We start from the raw sequence: 20,799 nt of genomic DNA, 5'->3' as shown, positions 1-20,799 counted from the left end.
AATTAGACCCATGCTTCTACTACATCCATCCCAAATCAGCCTTCAGTCTGATGTAAAAAAGATGACGTAAATATTATCCTACAGAATACTAGACTGATACTCATGACGCCAGAATAGCTGAGGTTACATCGGATTAGAATTGAACTGTGCACAAAGTCTCTAAAAAACGTAATCTGACTGTAACAAACGTAATAAACGCCATATGTCCCATCAGAAAATAACCATTTTGGAATGCGCAGAAATATCTAAAATAGCAGAAACAGCTGTAGAAGAAGAAATAGCGAGTTCTGTTGTTCACAAAGCTGCAGCTTTGAGCGAGACGATCTTCTGAGCGTGCTTGTATTATCATGAATGTTGTTTTGAAGTGACTGTTTATCATTTTCTAAATCTGTGTGGTCCGTATGTTATTCTTGAACGCTGGGACCCGGAGGAAGGGTCGCCCCGGTTCAGACTGTAACCTTTACAGCTCAGGTGTGGTCTAGATATTAGAGCTGGGTTGATGAAATGGATTTGAATATATTTAAGTTAAACAGATCAATAATTGATTCATAAAAATAGAGATTGATTTAGCACATAAAGCTCAAGTCCGCTAGCTTCATGCTAACGTTTTATGGAATTTCCCATAGGACGGCTAATGCTAACGCTCCACCACACTAAACATACATTGCTGACTAAATGAACATCTTTATAAACTCACAGGTGTGAATTTTCCAAATTCTTTTAAGGAAATGTTTTTAAAGTACTTATTTGTGGTCTAAAAAACAGTTTATTGCTCATTTTCTTCTTCTGGAATAAGGTGCAATGCTACAGCTCGATCGCCACCTAGTGGCCAAACTGAAACGCCCTCCAGGAGAAGCAGAACAATGTTTCCAATGTTAATGATCTGAACATTTTTGTTAGAACTTCTCCTTTATCTTCTTAGTATATTGTCACTTTAGTTCTGACACATTTTTATTCTGATCCGGCCTTTATTTCGATTACTAGAGTCCGTGTAAACACAGCTAATGTCAACCGGAGGAACTGATCACATAATTCTGGTTTCAGGTCTTTTAAAGTACTGCTTCTAGTTTATACATAACTGAATAGATCTTATGTTACTTAAAGTCAACAGCTCATTCAAAAGCAATCAGCAGAGAGAACCTCTGGTCAGAAGTTAACAGGATGAATTATATGTAGCTTCTAATCTGCTCAGAATAGTTGAAGTCTTTGTGTAACCTTTCTGCTGCACACGGACTCGTGATAGTTTCCTTTACAAAAACACTTTCCTTTGCTTCTTTCTAGGAAGTAAAAATGAAGCAACAAAGAGCCTCAGCTAGTTTGACTCCAATTAAACAGAACAAAAAGTGATTAAACACACAAATACTAACAACACTTTCTGTAATGCTTTGCAAATCTACGGAGGGTCAAACCCTGAAAATCAGGCCCGTTTTTCTCAATACACTCCTCTATACTTTCACAACAAAAGGCAGTGAAAAATGCACACCACCAAGTTTTTAAGGCTTCAAAGCCGATACACTAACTTTTATTGAGCCCTCACTTCATTGTAAAGAGCTAACATTGATTAAACAACAGTACAGTGTGCTCATTTAAGAGATGGATCGGTGGGGTTCTTTACCTCCGCAGGCTCTCCTTCTTCTCTCCTCGGGTGAGACACGAGTCCAGATGCTTGTTGATGAAGTGTTGTGGCACACTTACAGAACACACTGGACACTCCACTGAAAAAAACAGATAAATATGTCGTCATCTATTTCATTGATGCATACGCAACAGAGAACGTTTCTGCTACTGTCCGGGGTCAAATCAGGACCAGCTTAAAGTGAACAAAAAATAGATTATAAACTGGAGAAATAGGCACTGTAACTGCAGAAAAATAGAAAATTTCTGAAACAAGATATTTTAAATTAGAAAAAAGAGAAAATTTGAAAAAAAAAGGTTTTGAAAATGTTTTTAAAAAACAGAATTTGAAATAAATGTTGAAAATTTTGAGAAAAAATGAAAATAAAAAAAATTAAAATTTGAAAAAAAATACTGAAAACTGAAAATAGATATTGAAAATTTGAAACAAAAATTTGAAATAAAAAAAAACTGAAAACTTGAAATAAATACTGAAAATTTGAAAAAAAAGGTTTTTTAATTTGGAGAATAAAACCCTGAAAACTTGAATTAAACTTGGAAATAAAAAAAATGAAAACTTGAAATAAAAAAAAACTAAAAATGTAAAAATTACCAATTGAAAAATAATGCATACATTAGTAATGGCTGCTGTTTTGAATTTTCAACTTTTTTTTTTCTTTTCTGAATCTTCACTTTCAGTCCTTAGTTTTTCCATTTCAATTCTGATTTACGAGTTTTCGCTGCTCAGCTGATCCTAATTTTACATGGGGGCGGGGCTTTGACCTCATTGGCTACTGGGACATGCTTCTCAGTGGGGACACTACACATTTTCTATACTTTTCTCAGACAAATTTAAAACAGCAGCTGTTACTAATGGATACATTATTGTTTTTTTAATCGATAGTTTTTATAATTCGTTTTTTTAATTCAAGTTTTCATCATTTTTTTCCAAATTTCCAATATTTTTTTTCTTTTCTTTTCTTTTTTCAAACTTATATCATCTTGTTTTTAAATTTCTTTTTTTTCAGTTACAATGTGTATTTTTCAAGTTTTCAATCTGTTTTTTGTTCACTTGAAGCTGATCCTGATTTGGAGCCATACTACTGCACTTAATGAAAGAAAAACACAAAAGCAAAGCCAGTTAAAAAGATGAACACTTCTGGACTAATGGACACGACAGAAAACAGAATTTTTCCCCATTCCTCAGCATTCAACCAAGTGATCCTTTTCTGTATGTAGATCAGGTAATCAATTGAAAGCTTGTATGATGAGATTAGAGGATCTTGACCTCTTTTCCATTCCGGTGCTGTGGGATCTACGCCACTGATCTAGCAGCGATCGTTCAAAGGCTGATAAGATGTCTAGAAGATGCATTGCTTTTAGCCTGAAGGTAAAAGAACTTCACCTTTGATTACAGGCTTTACATCTTTTGATGGTGAGGGGTTTGTCGTGTGTGAAGCCACGTCCTCATGTTTTATTGGTATGAAAGTCAGAGTGGAGGAGTCCTCCACATCCATTGGCTCTTCCTTTATAACCGCTGACGTCCGAGGTTGTCCTGTATGAACATCGGCGTTCCTTGAGTTGCCGGGTTGTGCTGCCTGCGATTCCCTTGGCTGAACATCTTCTTTGCAGGGCGGGGATTTAACCTTCTTCTGGAAAAAGCGGCTTAAAACGGAGCTGGTGGGTTTGTGGCCTTTCTCTCGTGGAGTCTGACACTTCGCCGCCGATGCTGGCGTCTTTGGTGATATTGGGGGCGAGTCAAAATGAGCTTTTAATAGCTGTTGCCTGGAAAACAAATACAGAAAAACAGTGAGAGAGAAAGTGTGACAAACCTGAGGAGCAGAGATAAAGAACGATTAGCCACTTCACAAAACCAAGCAAGCAGAAAGTCTTTCAACTTTTTTAGGCTTTCAAATTAAAGTCAATGATTAACTGCTGAAAAATTAACTAGATATGTGGCATTTCCTGCAAAAATGCTGGTGTGAATGCTATAATCTGAATGTGGCTGCTGACAATGCTAAAGCTGATAGCTGAAATGATGAAAATGACAGCTAGCTAAAAATGCTAAAGCTGATGGAGGAAATACTGAATCTGAAATATTAGCTAAATGCTTAATTAGCCTAAAAAACAGGAAAAATGTATAATTTGGCCAAAACAGCTAGTATATTGTTAAAAAAACAGCTAAACTCCAAAATAGCCTAAAAAACAGAAAAATGTCTAAAATAGCCAAAACAGTTAGCATAATGCTGAAATATTAGCTAACTCCACATCATTCTAAAAAACTGGATGTCTAATTTTACCAAAAAAGTTACATAATGCTAAAAAAAAATTGCTAAACCTCAAATTATCCTTAACAAAACAAGAAAAAATGTCTAATTTTGCCATAACAGCTAGCATAATGTTAAAAAAATTTAGCTAAACTCCAAATTATCCTTAACAAAACTAAAAAAATGTCTACTTTTGCCATAACAGCTAGCATAATGCTAAAGTATTAGCTAACTCCACATTAATCCAAAAAAAATGTAAAAAAAAAGTCTAATTTTACCAAAACATCTAGCATATTGTTAAAATATTAGCTAAATTCAAAATTATCCGAAAAAAAACCTGGAAAAATGTTTTTTTCTTTGCTAAAACCGCTAGCATAATAGTAAAACTTTAGCTAAACTCCAAATGATCTTAAACAAACCAGACAGTTTTGCTGAAACAGTTAGTATAATGCTAAAATATTAGCTAACTCCACATTATTCTAAAAAAACTGGAAAAATGTCTATATTAGCCAAAAACAGCAAACTTGTTAAAATAAAAGCTAAATCCTAAATTACTATAAAAAAACAGTAGCTGCTGAACATTTTGAAGTTTGAATGGCGTCTCTAACTGAAAGTTTACAGAAGTTCACAAGTTTCAAAGTTCACAAAGTTTTTTTAAGGATTTAAGCATTTTCTCCTTCATTTCCTATGGGGATATATTTCATTAAATCAAAACGTAAAGAATTCCATATCGCCCAACCCTAATGTCAGTTAAAAAAAAAGAAAAAAAGGACACCTCTGTTGTCCCAACAACATCTATCAAGTATGATCTGAGAAATTATTGTCTGAAAATTGATCAAACTCGTCTAAATTAGTCCAAAGTAGTCTTCTAAAGACAAATTGTATTTTTCAAACTGGAATTCCAAGGCATAAAATCAATAAACCAAGAATATAAGTCCATGAAGAGCACCGGATTACCATGATGCTCCAACAATCTATCAAGTGGTTCAGCTTTGTAGTTACCAAAGTCATCCTAACAGGTTTTTGAGGAGCAAATCAGTTCCAGGTTAGTAAGAAGAGCAAGAATTCAAACACCGGATTACAACTGTTGACTTTAATGATTTTAGTTGTGCCTTACAGTAGAAAAACATGTGGGACTAAATTCCTGAGTCTTATTATCGCAATGTAAGTGTGACTTTGTGTGCATGTTCTCCTCGTGCATGTGTGGGTTTTCTCCGGGGACTCCGGTTTCCCCCCACCGTCCAAAAACAGCTTCATAGGTTAATTGGTGACTCTAGATTGTCCAGGTGTGATTGTGAGTCTGTGTGGGTGTGATTGTGAGTCTGTGTGGGTGTGATTGTGAGTCTGTGTGGGTGTGATTGTGAGTCTGTGTGGGTGTGATTGTGGTCCTGCGACAGAACGGCGACCTGTCCACCGCGTATCCTGCCTCCGCCCAGAAGTGGTGGAGGTACGCTCCGACACCCCCGTGACCCCGAAAGGCAGTTTAGAACATGGATGAATGGATTCAAGTGTGACGATTGTGGTTTTGTTATAACCAAAACACAACCTGTTGCTCAAACAAGTCCACTGAAAACCTCAGAACTTCAATTTAAAAGCGAATGGATGGACGGATGACATTAAACAACGCTGCGCTGTTGAAATATTAGCATCCGGAGGCGCCCGAGGTCGGCCAACAGAATATTAAACCACTGGAGAGAAAGTTTTAAAGATATTCAAACAAATATTGACAAATAAATAATTCAAAATATAATTAAGTCAAATATAAATAAGAGTGTAAACCTTGTTAAATGATATTTCTTGCAAATGAATGATTACTAAATTTTGATTTTCACACTTATCGTGTGCTAATATTTGCAAAATGATCTAAAACATAGTTTTAAAAAATAAATCAATAAATGAACAACCATTTTCCGATGTTTTTTTCAGCTTTTCCACTGCTGGACGTGTCATTATCTGCTGGCGACATTGAAAAGAACCTTTTGACATTTAACTGCAGCAGCTCGAGTTCGCCTGCCTCTTTTTAAATGGGCTAAAAAAGGAAACACTTTAGCTGCAGACAGTCTTGAAAAGTAGAAAGCAAACACAGCGAGGCGACGGCTGGCCAATAAAACGGAACTAATGAGGTGTGTGATGTACTGCTTTCCATTTTTAAAACTTATCTGTGCACACTAGTCTGTTCCCGCTAAAGCAGGTCACTGGAGGCGTGCGCCCACAAGTGGATGTGGATACCAGAAAGTAAAACGTCTTCCTGACAAATACAAATGTGCTTTCATTGTAGCATTTATCTGGAACTCAGCATACAGTTGAGTACATATATTTATTATCTGGGCAAAGAAATGATGGAAAGCACAAAAAGGAGTCCAAACATTCTGTTTATCTCACTCCTTACTTTATCGTTGCACCTGCATTGTCAATTTAAATAATTACTGTTGCTTATAATTACTCAAAACATTGAAATATTTTTATCATTTTGAAATGTTACTTTCGTGCCAAATGATTCTCACCTTTTTCCAACCTCAAAGATGGCATAAGCTCAAAGAGCGAACCCGCCATGGACGGTATGCGGAGGCAGAGGGCAGATGCTGAAAGCCTCATTTTGACTTGGAAGCAGCGACTCCAGAACCATCTGCAGTTCAGTCCACTCAACTGATTCAGACCGATGATACACCATCCTCTGACAATCAAGAAACCACCAGCTTTAGACAACTTCACTGTTTTAAAGAGAAATGACCCTTTATAAATACAAAAGACCACTTTAGGTCCCATTCAAATCATATTTTTTTCCTTTTTTTAAATCATTCTTGGTAGTCTTTTAATTATGATTATGAAGTTTTTAGCCAAATTAATAATCCTTAGTTCTTTTTTAGGAAATATTTTATACACAGCAGTTGTAGTTCATTAGAAATACAATTCTGGTTTGTGGGCGGAGCTATTGGCTCAGAGCTCCTTGTCACAAGGTCTGTCTGCGCATGACCTCTGTCTGCTGGTGACCTCTCTTTGGTGACCTCTCTTTGGGCGCTCACACGTAACCTTATAACTACAAGCCAACATTAGCAGCGTACATACAATGACGAGCAATATTGGATTAATCCAGTCATACAGTTTTGTGCCAGAGACCAGCTCGGACGAGGAGAATGAAGACGTTCATGGATCTCGTCGTTTGCAGCAGCAGGGTGGGAGAAGAGAGAGTTTGGCACGCCCATTTCAGCAGCTGCATCATTAGACTGAGCATTTTCAAGCATCCGGTTTTCTGATCCAATGTGATTTGAATTAAGGAATACTCAGAAACTCAGTTTTAATCATTATTATTGTAGATAGGACCTCTACTGTGAGAAAATGCTACATGTTAAAAACACAAAAAATATTTTCATTGGGGCGGGTCTTTCAGAAACTCAATTTTGTCTTTTTCAAATCAATTATTCAAACGGTAATAATAATAATCAAAACAAATGTTTGCTCAGAATTCTATTTTTAGTTGAGCACATCAAGAATGTGGGGGAAAGATTTCGGAAATTCCAGCTTTGATAAACCTGCTGGACTCAGTGGGAATGTTTTTATCCGAGTTATGCAGAAGCTGTTGTGCTGTCCTGATCACTCAGAAACTCTTCCTATTAACTGGAAATAGTAGGAAATACTTTCTGAAGAAGTAACAGTGGCCATTGTGAGAAAGACTTTCGTTCCCTCTCTGGCTTAACCCCATCCATACCTGATTTCTTTGAATTATATATTAATATAAAGGTGAGGCTAAATCAGGTGGAGTCCTGGATTAAATGATAGCTTGTGAATTAGTGACACATATCGAAGAAGTTAATGTTATAAACAAAGTTTGATCCGCTGCATTCCCAGCCTTTACTCATCATGTGTGGCCTATTTAATAACCCGTTTAGAGCTACCAGCCACTGATTACACTTCTAGACATATTTAATTCTTTCTGGAAGTAAAATGAATCCTTTGGACAAGTTAGAAATTTTGTTCAAATATCTACACTTTAGGCTGTTAATTATGAAAAGCATAAAGAAAAGAACCTAAATTCATTTTCAATTTGAAAATGTAAGTAATATAAGTCATAAAAAGCAAAGAAAGTTTTTCAATCCAAAGTCAGTAATGAGTTTGCTTTTTAAGCTGACAGAGCAGAAACAGTGACATGGAGGAGATCACGGACTAGAGTTTCTTTAGACAAAAACGTAGATCAGGAATGATTTGAATGGAGGCCTTTAGGATGTCAGCTTTCACTAACACTGAGACAATCTTTTCCCTTTTTGGACCTCTATTCTCATCATTGAAATGATGACTAATACAAGGTCATTCTTCGGGTGTATTCAGACGGATAAAGTCTGTTGGTCTAGAACAGGGGTCTGCAACCTGCAGCTCCAGATCCACATGGTTCTTTTATCTCTCCATGGTGGCTCTGTGGCCAAACATAAAATAAGTCTTGGAGACTGCTGACCCAGTCATGTCGACCGTTGGAGTCAGCAGCTCCTGCTAATGGCTGCCAAACCAAAACTACCTAAAGAAAAAAATAACCAAAGCCCACAGACGAAGACTACCAAGGTCCAACCCCAAACTAAAATGGAGATGGCCTCCTCAATCAGGAATAATAAATTCTGGGTCACTTTAAACAAACCAAATGTGTCCTGTCTGAATGAACCCTCAGTCTTATGGAGCTAAATTGGGGTCAATATTACTTGAAACCCAAATAAAATAAATGTAAAAAATATTGGTGTTTGGCAAAAAAAAAAAAATGCACAAATGTCCAAAACTTTTTGATATTCTAAAATAAAATTAATTATTTTCAGCTTCAAATGCTCAGATTTTTTTTTTTGTTTTCAAACTCAAAATTTAAATTTTACAGATTCAAAAACAAAAAAAAAAGAGTTGAGAGTGAAAAAAAGACTTAAAACTGAAAAAGTTTTTAAATTTTAAAATAAAATAAAAAGTTTTAAAATAATAAAATAATAAAAAGTTGCGTTTTGAAGCTGAAAATAGTTCTGTTTGTTTTAGAAAAGCAAAAACTTTGGGACATTTTCCTTTTTTTTTGGCCAAACACCAACATGTTTTTCCATTTGTTTTGTTTAGGTTTCAAATAATATTGTCCCCAATTTCACTCCATACACTCTTGGCAGATCTAAAGATTTCTAAATTAAAAATGTACTTCTTTTGTGGAAATTAATAATAAAATAACTTAATAATGGCAAGACAATTATTAAAAACACATTCATAGCAACAAAAAAAGTATTTGACCTGTATTAACATTTTCTACACTCTGTTGAGCAAATTCATTTACAGTTTTTTATTTGTTAAAAGGCTTGAGAGGTTTATTTATTATTATTCTGGAGGTATTTGATCTATTCTGTTGTAATGATTTGATGCTGCTGGGTTTGTGTTATTGTTCTGTGATTATGACAGTCTAAAATAGAGTAATCATGTTCAGAACAGGCATGATCTAAAGAGGAGAAGGACCAGTGAGTGAAACATTGTGTGCTCGAGCTTTTGCACATGAACAGAGCAGAGGGAGGCCGGAGTTCCACATGTGTTATCGCTGCTCCAGTCAGCAACAAATGTTGTAGCTTTACAGTGGAGCAGCGTGAAGATAAGGGAATTTATGACTTATTTGAAGCCACTCAAGCTTACAGTTCTGATGAAGTTTTACAAAATGGCATCAGAAATCATGCTATCATTTAAACATTAAACCAAAGCATAATTTAAGTGAATATACAGTTTTATCAAGCACGACTGTCACAGAGTAAGAATAGAACTCTTCTGGCGGTGCAGAGGGCAGACATGAAGTCAGCCTGATCCGGTTTTCTTCAGAACAAGCTCAGGTTCATGTCTTCATGTCTATTCATTCACAGTTCTGCTCGTCTTCACCCTCCTCTTCAGAAACTCCACACTGATTCCAGTTGTTAAAGTGAGAATTTGCTCTATTACTGAGCAAACCTGATTCATAACGAGAGGTCTGGTTGTCTGGTAATGGATCTGTCTGCCTCTGGCATTACAGCCCCCCCCAACCCCCTGGTAACAGGTGTATACCGCTTCCACCTTTTGAATGGGCTCACATGAGGGGAGGGGGGGCATGAATTATTATGAATCACTTGTATGAATCATCCAGGAACCCAGCAGAGACAGAACTTGATTGGGCCTTTTTTCCACCACAATACCAGGAGAATGGCCTAAAGACAGACTTTAAATATTCAAAGATTATTCACATCTGCTCTTTAGACTGAATACGGACTGTCTGCAGGCAAAAAATGGGATCGTAGACCTTTTGGATTTTTTACAGGGAGGCTGCGGTCAACAGGTTGTAGAAAACACAAACAACATGTACAGGTACGCAAGAAAGACGCAAGTGTGACTCAGACATGTCGTACGGACTTTCACTTATTCCAGCACTGCGCAGAGTTGTGTTTTTCAAGTGATACGTGTGCGCTCCTTACGTCGCAGCCTTGCTTTCTGAAATAAGGAAATTAGACAATTGGAGTGTAGTTTTGGTGGACATCCTACAGGCACTAACACATGTGAACGCAGCATTTCTGCTCGGTGAGGAAGGAGCCAGAACTTGTACTTTAATAAAGACTAGAGCAGGGATAGACAACCCCAGGCCCTGCTCTGGCATGCTCTAACTGGCTGGACACACCTGAACCAGGTAATTAGTCATAAGTAGGGCTTGGATATCCTGGAAATCATGCAGATACAGCGGCCCTCGAGGCCTGGAGGTGCCCATCCCTGGACTAGAATATGACATAGCAGATTTGTATGACAGCATCATCCACATGGGATAAGCGCGAGTAACTTCGGTTATCCTTACAAATACTTCTCGATACACTTACCCAGACACAGTACATAGATACCTCGTTTCCACTGAGCGGTCCAGACCAGACTGGTCCGGGTCAGATTGGACTTTTGAGTGTTTCCATTACAAAATGGACCCGTTAAGCAGGACCGACTGGTACCATTTCTGGTCCTCCGTTGGTCGTAGGTCCATAGAAAAATGGAATGGACCCGTTAGGGCGGAGCTTCTGTCGTCACGCGATGTCACCCATTGATTGGTGGAAAGCGTTCGACCAGCGTTTTTCCAGACTCGAGATCCAAACCAAAAGTTTTGTCCTCTTTTTGGCTGGATTCTTCTTCGCCTCTTGCAAGCTTCTTGCAAAGAATAAATTCTTTACATGCAGTATTCCTCCTTATTTATGGGGGTTGGGGACCGGAGAAACGCCGAATCCACCAATACAGAGACACCCCATCCCCCATTTCCGTCTCACCCAACCCCCGCAGCCAAAGAATGTCCGTTACCCATCTGTACTCATTAAAACACTTTGTAAATATTTATCGAGGAACATTGGAGTTTTGTTCAAGAACAATAGACTGTTCTGCAGCTTAGAGGCCAGCTTCATTTATAATAAACACCTGCTCCAGGTTTATAATGATCCTCTCCGGCTATCTTTTTCATTTTCCATCTATTTCTGAGTCGGCTGATGCAGGTTCTTTTTGCTGTAGTCACAGCTATTAGGGCTGGGTATCGGTTATCGTTTCCAGAAATGATTCGATTCAATTCACAAGAGCCTGAATCGATTTGATTCCGATTTTTTCCGATTTCTTTCAATTCATTAACATTGTAAATGTTTCAGTTTGGCCACTAGGTGGCGATCGCGCTATAGAAGTACACTTTATTCAAGAAGAAGACAACACTATGAGGGAAAAAACAATGTTTTAGACCACAAATAGTTATTTCAAAAAATATTTCCTGAAAAGAGTTGGAAAAATGAATGCCTGTAAGTAAATAAAGATGTTCAGATTTACTCAGCAATGTATTTTTTTGGTCAACCGAACGTTAGCATTAGCCATCCTAGGGGAAATTATATTGAACGTTAGCATCAAGCTAGCAGACTTTAGCTTTATGTGCTAAATCGATTTCTATCTTTTGTGAATCGATTATTGATCTATTAAGCTTAAACCGGTTAAAATCGATTAATCGATTTTTTTCAACCTAACAGCTACTTCATCGGTCTACACCCCGCATGCGCTTTGATGGTCCGACGTTCAATGGAAACTCTCTCTTGAGATGCCCAGACCATTCTAAACTGGCTAAAAGGGGAGCGGTTCTGGTCGGGACCGCTCAGTGGAAACGAGGCATAGAACTGTACTGATCGACCTCGTGTTCCAAATAGGAAATCTCATCGTCTTCAATTGAAAAAAATGAAAAGCTATTACTCAATCATTCTGTTTGTCAGAATATCCATTCTTGCTCTGGTGTCTCTTTTTAATCCATTCTTGCTTAACCAATTTTTTTTTCATTGAATATTTTCTTTATCTCAAGTTATTCAAGTTATAAACTGGCCAATAAGGTGCCTCAATAAGAGCATGTGATGAGTGCTGCCCCCACCTCAAACGTTCGATCCGTCCCCTGGAAAAATGGCGACTAAATTGGCGAGGTTTGTCCATCTCTATTCATGTCAAAGCTTTTACCACATAAATGACAATGATACATTCTGTTTATGATGATTTTCCGTTAGGTGGACAACCTGCTCTCCCTTCAAGATGCATCTGAAACTCTCTATAGATCCAGACAACCGAAAAATCTACAGCCCCCATTTAGCTCAACCCCCTGTACAAGTGCATGTGAAAAAATCCTAAAACTCTGCTGTTTTGAGCGTTATTATTTGTCGGTTTGTATATATCTGACACTATGTTGTGTATTTTACTATGTTGCATTTAATAAATTGTGGACAGACTGGAATTAAAAAATTATAAACAGGTTTTAAATGAAGCATCCTGTTTCTTTTGGTTTAGAATGCAAATGAAAATCTTTGAAATAAACATCAACACTAACATTATTTAAAAATTTGTGATTAATTTAGAGATAATCACTGTTAATTATTGCAGTAAAATACTTCAAGAGATTGAGAACTCTCATACTCATATATACAATGCATGTTAAACATAAATATCTGTCTTATGAAGGTTAAATTTAAACCTTTGTTATGACTTTATTTTTTCCTTCTCCAAAGATTAATTTCTTGCTTTTCATTTTCTCTTTGGGCAGTCTTTGTTATGTGTGTGTGTTATTTTGTTTACTACACACGTATGAAACATTTATAATTTTTCCTTGCAATGTTTTATGAAATCAATTCAAGTGTGCTTTAAATATGAAAAAAATGTAAATTTTTTATGGCAGCCTGCGGGCCATATTCAGGCTGGCAGAAACTTCTGAGCACAATCACTCAAATGTTACTAACTCAAAAAATGGTTAACCTGCAATAATTTAGTGTGAGCGCTGCAGGCTGAAGCCAGTTTCTGAAAATGCTGAAGCAATTTGCTAAATGCTAAAATGACTGAGGAAGCCGACATTAGCCTGGGCATAAAAATACACTTAAAAAGCTAATAAAATGCTTAAACTTGAACTTCTTTTGATAAATTAACATCCTGGTTTCTCTTCAGACGATTCCAGCTGCTTGATATTGTGGTTAAAACACTGCAGTGGGTCCTGAAAGGAGCTTTGTGGCTTAAGAGCTACATGCACCCGTATGGGGGTCGACCCACACTGCGGGTTTTGGGTCGTCTGGGCCCACGGGTTGTAGAAACAAACGGCTGCACCTTGTCAGGAGCGCAGGTGTGTCCGGCAGCTTCCTTAAGGCTCTAGCGTCCACCTCATGAAATGGAAATGTTGTGTGTGCAAGCCTCGTTTCCACTGGGCGGTCCGGTACGGGAGGAGTACGGGACGGATCAGTTCATTCTGGCGAGCGTTTCCATTCAGTTCAACCTCGTTTCCAGTGAGCGGTTTGTTTTCCCGCCGCATGAGTGGTGTAGACCGCTAGCGTGTCATTGTAGTGCGACGACAAGAAAAGCAACAACAACAATGGAGGTCATCAAGCAGCTCGTCTTTTTCTTGCTTTACTTTTTGTAAAGCAAGAAAATGTAATGTTCATTTTAGGCGGCTAAGAAGACTTCTGCGTCAAGATGAAAACGGAATCGTTAGCTTAGCGCTTTATTGGTGCTTTCTAATGTCGTCATCACTTTCTGCCAATCGTTCCCTTTTTTTATGGACCTACAACGGACGGGAGTCCTCAAGAGCTACGGGTTGGAACTGTTTATGGGCCCATTTAACAATAGAAACACTCAAAATACCGGACCGTACCACTCAGTGGGAACGAGGATTAAGTGTATTGTATAATATTTGCAAAGTCAATGAAAGTTACACGCACTAATGGTACTTATGATACTTAATATTTACACTTGAGATGCACGTACTGACTCCTCACTGACCGTGCATGAATGCTGCACTCACAGGGTGTGCAAGTGATACACAAGTCCCTGTAAGATGTCCGTCGGATGCCCACACTAACTACCCTGTGACTATGTCCGAAGTCCTTCCCTTCTCACTATAAAGTGCATTCGCCTTTTTGCAGTGCTGTCTGAATCTGATAATTCCAAAATCATGTGCCTTAGAAATTTCCCAGCAGTCTTTGCGGAAAACCAGTGTGCATGGAAGCTCACTACATCAGCGAATATAGACCACGATGCATTGTGGTCTAACAATTTTTGCGGAAAAAAATAATGTGTTTAAATCAAATTTTTAAATAAACCACCAATATTTTCAGCCTTTTCTCTGTTCAAACTCCAACTTTCTGTGTAGAAGGAGGAAAGGCCGATGACAGCACTTTCTGAGGTTGTTGGAGACGATGCATCAAGATTCTTCACCAGCTGAGACAAATGAGGCTGATCATGAATGCTGTTTGTTAAGACATGACCGGAAGTCTCTTTGGCTTGAAGAAACTAAACTGGTTTTTAAACTAAACTCATTTAAGAGCATATTCCTTGATTTCTCTCTTTCTGGACTCAGTGATGCTCCTCCTGTTCAAGCCTTCGATTACAGTCACATTTTTGTGCCAGTATTTGTTGTATGTGGGGTCATGGGGTGAATGTGTCAGCCGGGGTGGGTTGGTTTTAAATTAAATATTTATGTTGATTTAAACGTTTCTTCGTCTGTTTGTTTTCTCCTACAAAGCACTTTGAGCAGCTCAAAGCACGAAAAGCGCTCGGCTTTTTCATAAATAAAGCTTGATTTGATTATTGATCTTGGTCAGCTGTGATCGCTCATCACATTGTTCTGCTGGAGATTAAACTTCAGTTTCAGGCAGCACACTTCTTGCTGTTTGTAATCTTGGTTTCGAGTTCTTTTTGTCTTCTTTCTCCCTAAAACCACAGTGGCCAAAATCTCATTTCTGACTCATCAGCCAAGTTGGTCATTTGAAACAACAATCTACTGGCCAAACATGTACTTATTGGACAAATTATTACATTATTTTACAAGAACTATAAAAGTTATTTTAATAGAATGATAGTAAACTGAATGCAAACATGGAGGAAGTCACAACTTAATGAAAACACAAGATAAAAGGACTGTTTTGATTCCTCTGAGTACATTTTTCCAAAGGAACGCCTGTATTGATCTTTAATCTGTCTCTGGTTTACTGCTATTAAAGTTCTGTACAAGTGGATTCATGTCTGTTTTCACATTTATATACAACAGTTTTATGATTTTTTTATAAATCTATTTTGTTGTACTTGTCCACTATATCTTAATTAACAACATAAGGAATAGCTCATTAGCATCAGTGTGTAACAACACCACATCGTCTCTGGGGATGCCACGATTAGTCGACTAATCGACTATTAAAATAGTCGGCGACTAATTTAAAAGTCGATTAATCGTTACTTAATATTATATGGAGTCAGAGTGTAGTAAAGTTGAAAGTTATTCTGACATTCTGCCAGCTTTTTGGAGTATTTTGGCATTTATTATGTTTTTTAGGCTAATTTGGAGTTTAGCCAATATTTCAGTTACATGTTAGCTATTTTGGCTAATTTTGGATTTTTTCCGTTTTTTTAGATTAATTTGAAGTTTAGCTGATATTTCGGCTTCATGCATCAACCTCTGTTGATTGTGTTGCACGTGGATTATACTTGTTCTTGATTGCTTGAAATAAACCATTTCAAAAAAGGTAATTTTCCTTTCAAAAGACTAAAAAAGCAACAGAATGATTCTACTTGGATTAGGGCTGTGGATCGTTGCTTAGGTGGCGATCTGATTCGATTTACGAATCGAACTACAATTCTTACTTTTGAATATAATGTTTATTGCTATGTGTATGTCTATTTACTGGATGGATGAAAATTTTAATTATTTGTATTTAATCCTCATTTATACCTTTATTTAGAACAGGAGATCAGAATGAACAAAACTGAAAAAACCACAAAGATTCAGATAAAAAGAAATGTTGTCATTTTGAACTTTTTTTGTCAATCTTCTGGTTCAACAGTGACATAAATAACATGAGGAGGATAAAATCACTGCTGTTTTGGGTCATTTAACAGCAAAACCTGAAAATGTTCTCCACAGTTTTCTATCCTCAAAGTTCTTCAATATTTTACGTTCTAAGCATCATATATTGGTGCAGAGCCCTAAAATGTATTTTTTCCGCAGCAGAATCAGCTGATTCACGTTGATTAGATCCACCTTTCAGCAGTGTGAGGCTGGTTCTTCAGAATAAGCTGGAGTTTCTCGTTAATTGCATTAAATGTTGAAGAGTTACCATAACCAAAAGAATGTAAACACTGAAGCTAAAGCTCCGATGTTAAAGTTAATTCATTTTTCAGAAGTTATGTCTGTGAGCGGAAGTTCACTCTCAGTTTTTGAACAGAAAAAAGCTCTTGTTAGGTTTTACTTTGAAAACCAGAAGCTTCACCGACACAAAGATGTGTTTACTTCCGGTGGCGATACCGCGGCTCTTTCGGTTTTGTTTTAGTTCGTAAACTTAAAATCCAACATTAATCTGCATTTCAGAGCAAAAATACATCACCCACAGATGATATTTTGATCATATTTTACTACAATTTACTACATTTCTAAAGATCGCGAATCAGCGATCTTGGACGTCGTGAATATCCGTACTGGAATTTTCAGGATCAAATCACGAATACCCGAGCACCCGGATACTCGCTACAGCCCTAACTTGGATTGTAGTAAATCTCAGTGATGTTAAGGTTTCTTGTCCTTTGGTTGATAGAACTATCCCATTACCCCAGCTCGAACTAAAGAAAAATACTTGAAATTTTGTTCCATCTAAAGTTGTTTTTGAACAGTCCTGGTATGTGTGGTTGCAGCATATATGCTTAAAAGCCATTTTATCTTCTGTTAACCTTAAAGATGTTTGGTGAACTATGAAAAGGGCAAACATTTAAATGCAAAAAGAAAAACATTATGTTGGGAAAGAAACCGCATGTAATTGTTGAATAAATCTAAAGAAAGTGTATAGCATGTCTTCAAATGAAACGTCTCACTTTTACCAAAGAGCACTAAAAGAAGAAACGACCACATGGTACGCCATAACTGTAGCAGTATAAAAATGTACCACTTTGACAGCAGGTAATGGTGAGCAAAAGAAAAATGCTTTTAGCTAATGGCAGGAAATAAGGGCCATCGGGGAAAAAAAAAAAAAATTCAAAGCAGCATTTTCACACTGAGTGGCTTACTGATGGATACAATTCTGTTTGCATGTGTTAAAGCAAAAAAATGTAGCAACATAGACATAATCACCTCCAACTAATACAAGTAAAAGAGTCCTTCAAACCAAACATGTGAAACATTCAGGCCAGAGAAAATGCAATAATCAAAGCTCGTGAGAAGTTCATTTCTAAATGAAAACACTTGATGACGGGGCCCCTCACAAAAAAGCTCTTCTCCAACCCTCAGTGCTAAACAACAGGAAATTAAAAAGTGGAGAACAGGGTAGCAGAGTAATCAAGTCATTCATAACAGCGATGGCAATCAGAGGGTCTGCAGTCCAGAGGGCTGCTGCTGAGGTGATGGATGAAGGAGGCAATATTAAGGCCTTCTGACCAATAACAGTCTCTGATCGTCAAGCTGAATCAACATACCACCAAATAAGTTTCTTTGGCAAAGACAAAATCCACCAACAAACTCCAAAAGTGTCGTTAAGAAGCAGCTATTTCTACTGGTCAGCTACATTTTGGAGTTATGTTACCAATAGTGCTGTCGATCGATTAAGAAAAATATTCAGATTAATCACACTTTTGGATGGTGATAAATCAAAATGTTTGACTAGGTACATTTTATATGACAATATGCAGCTTTTGATCAAAAAAATGGTCAGAAAAGAAACACTTTCCTTCCTTTTTATTAGGGGTCTGCCAAAATATCGATATTGCGATATATCGCGATATTTAGTCCTGCGATTGATTCTCGATGGGTTCTCACCAAGTATGGATTTTATATTTTCATTTGAAGAGGCTGTAGTGCTGAGCCGCGTGATGGAACTGGGCGTATCGCATCGCATCGTGAGGTACCCAGTGATTCCCAGTCCTAGTTTTTATCGTCTGAAATATTTTACTTTATAAAGTGTTAACTGAGATATCCCAGAAGTGTAATCCTGTGTGCACAAAAACACATCGACAGTAAGATAAGCAGAACTCTAAAGACTTTTATGTAGAGATGGGAGATATGGAATTTTTTATATAATATTTTTTATATTATATCGTTTTTTTTCATATTGGGCGATTACGATATATATTATGCAAGGAAATAACGATTCTTTGTGAATCGGTAAAAAAAAGATTCAAACTCATCAGCATGTTCATCCTTGCAGAAAATGTAAAAATCGATTTCTCACAGTCTGTCCCCAAATTTAAAAATGCGGAGCTGATGACATTTCTCCATGCAGGCTCAATGTGAGTGTCCGTGTGCGCCTGTATATATATATATATATATATAAATATATATAACTTGCGTGAATAAAAATTAACGGGTGGATGATTTTTTTTGATTATTCGTGCATATTCATGCGTTAACGTTCACAGTCCTTATTACAAAGAACACACAGCTAAGTAAAGAAGAACAAACTGAGTAAAAAGTTGTTCAGTGTTAAGGAGAATCGATTCAAAAACTTCAAAAATTCAGCTCTGTCACGTTAAATAAGATCATTTGAAAGCAGATCTTCAAGCTTGTTACCGTGCACTGTGTGTTACCTTGCAATCTGAAAGTTTACCGACAGCTCGTCCAGTAAACGGTTGTTTCTCAGGTCTTGTTCCGTCATCGACTGTAAGAGAAAAAAGTGGAATATGGAGAAAATCTGCCTTAAATATGAATGCAAATACTACTACTTCCCACAATGTCCTTATTATAAATACTGTATATTCTGGAGTATTTTTCAAAGTTTTTTCAGGTGTGTGACTTATAATCAGGAGCAACTTATTTATGATTTTCTTTTTTAGCCATTAATAGGCTCATTTGTTATTTTCCCACTAACAACCGGTTGCCATTTAGCGGTTGTTTTCACTAGAGGGCGCCGTATGTATATATCAGTATTTGTTACTGACGGTGCCAGAAGAAGAAGTGTCGTCCAAAACAAACATGGAGGAGAATCTGATTGTTTTCCTTTTAAACTATATTTTTCTTATTTGCATCCAAACATCGTGATTCTTGTCGTTATTTTTTGCGCCCTCGGACTGATGCGTAACAGAAAGTCATCAAACTGGGTTACAGAAAGATGGATAACGGGTAAAAGCACCGTCATTTAGACACAGGTAACAATCGGTATAAGCAAAAAAAAGACTGAAAGATCTCATGAACCAGAAATGATAACCAATAATTTTGTAAAACTTTTGAAAAATAAACCTGATCTCTCAATATCATCTGTGTCTTCGCTGCATAGAAATGCTTCCAAGTAGAGATGAGGTAAAGAAGTTGATGGTATCTTCGTGGATTTGTTCTAAAACGTCAAACTTTTCTCCCTGATGACGGATTTATACTCCAGAGCGACTTCTTCTAGATTAGACATTTTTGGCCCTGCAATTTATACTCCAGAAAATCCGGTACAAGTTTGAATGATCCATTTCTATAGAGACATTCAGGAATGTGTGCGCTGAAGTCAGACTCATACTTACTGTGTTGCAAACGGGACATTGCAGCTTATAGGAGAGGAATTTCCGGATGCACAAAGAACAAACTACGATGAAACACAATCGTTATTAATGTTACATTTTATCTGTTAACACACACTTCACACTGTCAACATTATTCTATTTACATTAAACAAAACACGTCCAGATGTTAGCAGTTCTTGTTCAAAGCTACTCGAAAAACTAAGCCAAGAATTTGAATTTTTTTTTTTTAATTTTTTTGGTTTATATACTAAAACTCCTGATTATTATTTCGTCCATAATTAAAGCCTCAGTCACATCCACCTTTACATTAAACATACAGGTTTTTACCCGAATCCACCCATAAGGCCTGTTGTGACTTTAGCAAATGTATTTGCACTTTCTCTACTAGAGAATCTCAAATGGAGTGTAAAACGTTTAATACTCTTCAACATTAAAGGCTTGAACACATGAGATACTGGAAAGACGTGTAGTCCTAGTACAGAGCCTAGAGGTGTCCCAGAAAAGAGGCAAAGTAGCATAGGCCCTAATCCATATCATGGCAACTTTAAATAACAACACAAAGCATTTCTGAACTTCACATGAAAACTGTTGGTATTACATGCATTTCAAAGGTTTTCTGATTATTACTCACAGTTGTGTGAACATTTGGTCATCATGGAGATGTTGACATAGTCAAAGCAAATGGGACAACGAAGCAGGGAGTCCACGTTCTGTGGGTGGTGAACACAGTTTAATATGGTTACTGAATGATAGAAATAATGGAAGTAATAAAAGGAGTTAAAAAAAAACTGATTAAAAACAAGATTTTTAAAAAAAAAATATTAACTAATAAAACTTTAACACCAAAAGTGAGACAAAATTTTGACAAAAAAATCATGCTGTAGACATTCTCAAACACTAGCATTATAAGTTCTGGAGAAATAGTAAAGAATCAATTAGGGATGTCCCGATCCGATCC

General features: G+C 37.1%; 1 protein-coding gene across 2 annotated transcripts in view; it reads right to left on the bottom strand.

Annotated features, from left to right (window-relative positions):
• The window catches only part of rad18 (RAD18 E3 ubiquitin protein ligase), a 59,533-nt gene that overhangs the window by 31,867 nt on the left and 6,867 nt on the right, over positions 1-20,799 (bottom strand). For both annotated transcript variants that reach the window (XM_024271150.2, XM_024271149.2), the window contains exons 2-6: positions 20,473-20,551; positions 19,842-19,903; positions 18,924-18,994; positions 3,020-3,399; positions 1,616-1,715 (exon numbers count right to left, since the gene is read on the bottom strand). In XM_024271150.2, the coding sequence (XP_024126918.1) occupies positions 1,616-1,715; positions 3,020-3,399; positions 18,924-18,994; positions 19,842-19,903; positions 20,473-20,551 (692 nt within the window). The remainder of the gene's footprint in view (positions 1-1,615; positions 1,716-3,019; positions 3,400-18,923; positions 18,995-19,841; positions 19,904-20,472; positions 20,552-20,799) is intronic.

This window comes from Oryzias melastigma, linkage group LG5 (genome assembly GCF_002922805.2).
Source record: "Oryzias melastigma strain HK-1 linkage group LG5, ASM292280v2, whole genome shotgun sequence".
Lineage (NCBI taxonomy): Eukaryota > Metazoa > Chordata > Actinopteri > Beloniformes > Adrianichthyidae > Oryzias > Oryzias melastigma.
Note: the sequence above shows the minus strand (reverse complement) of the source record. Positions and strands in the feature narration are given on the sequence as shown.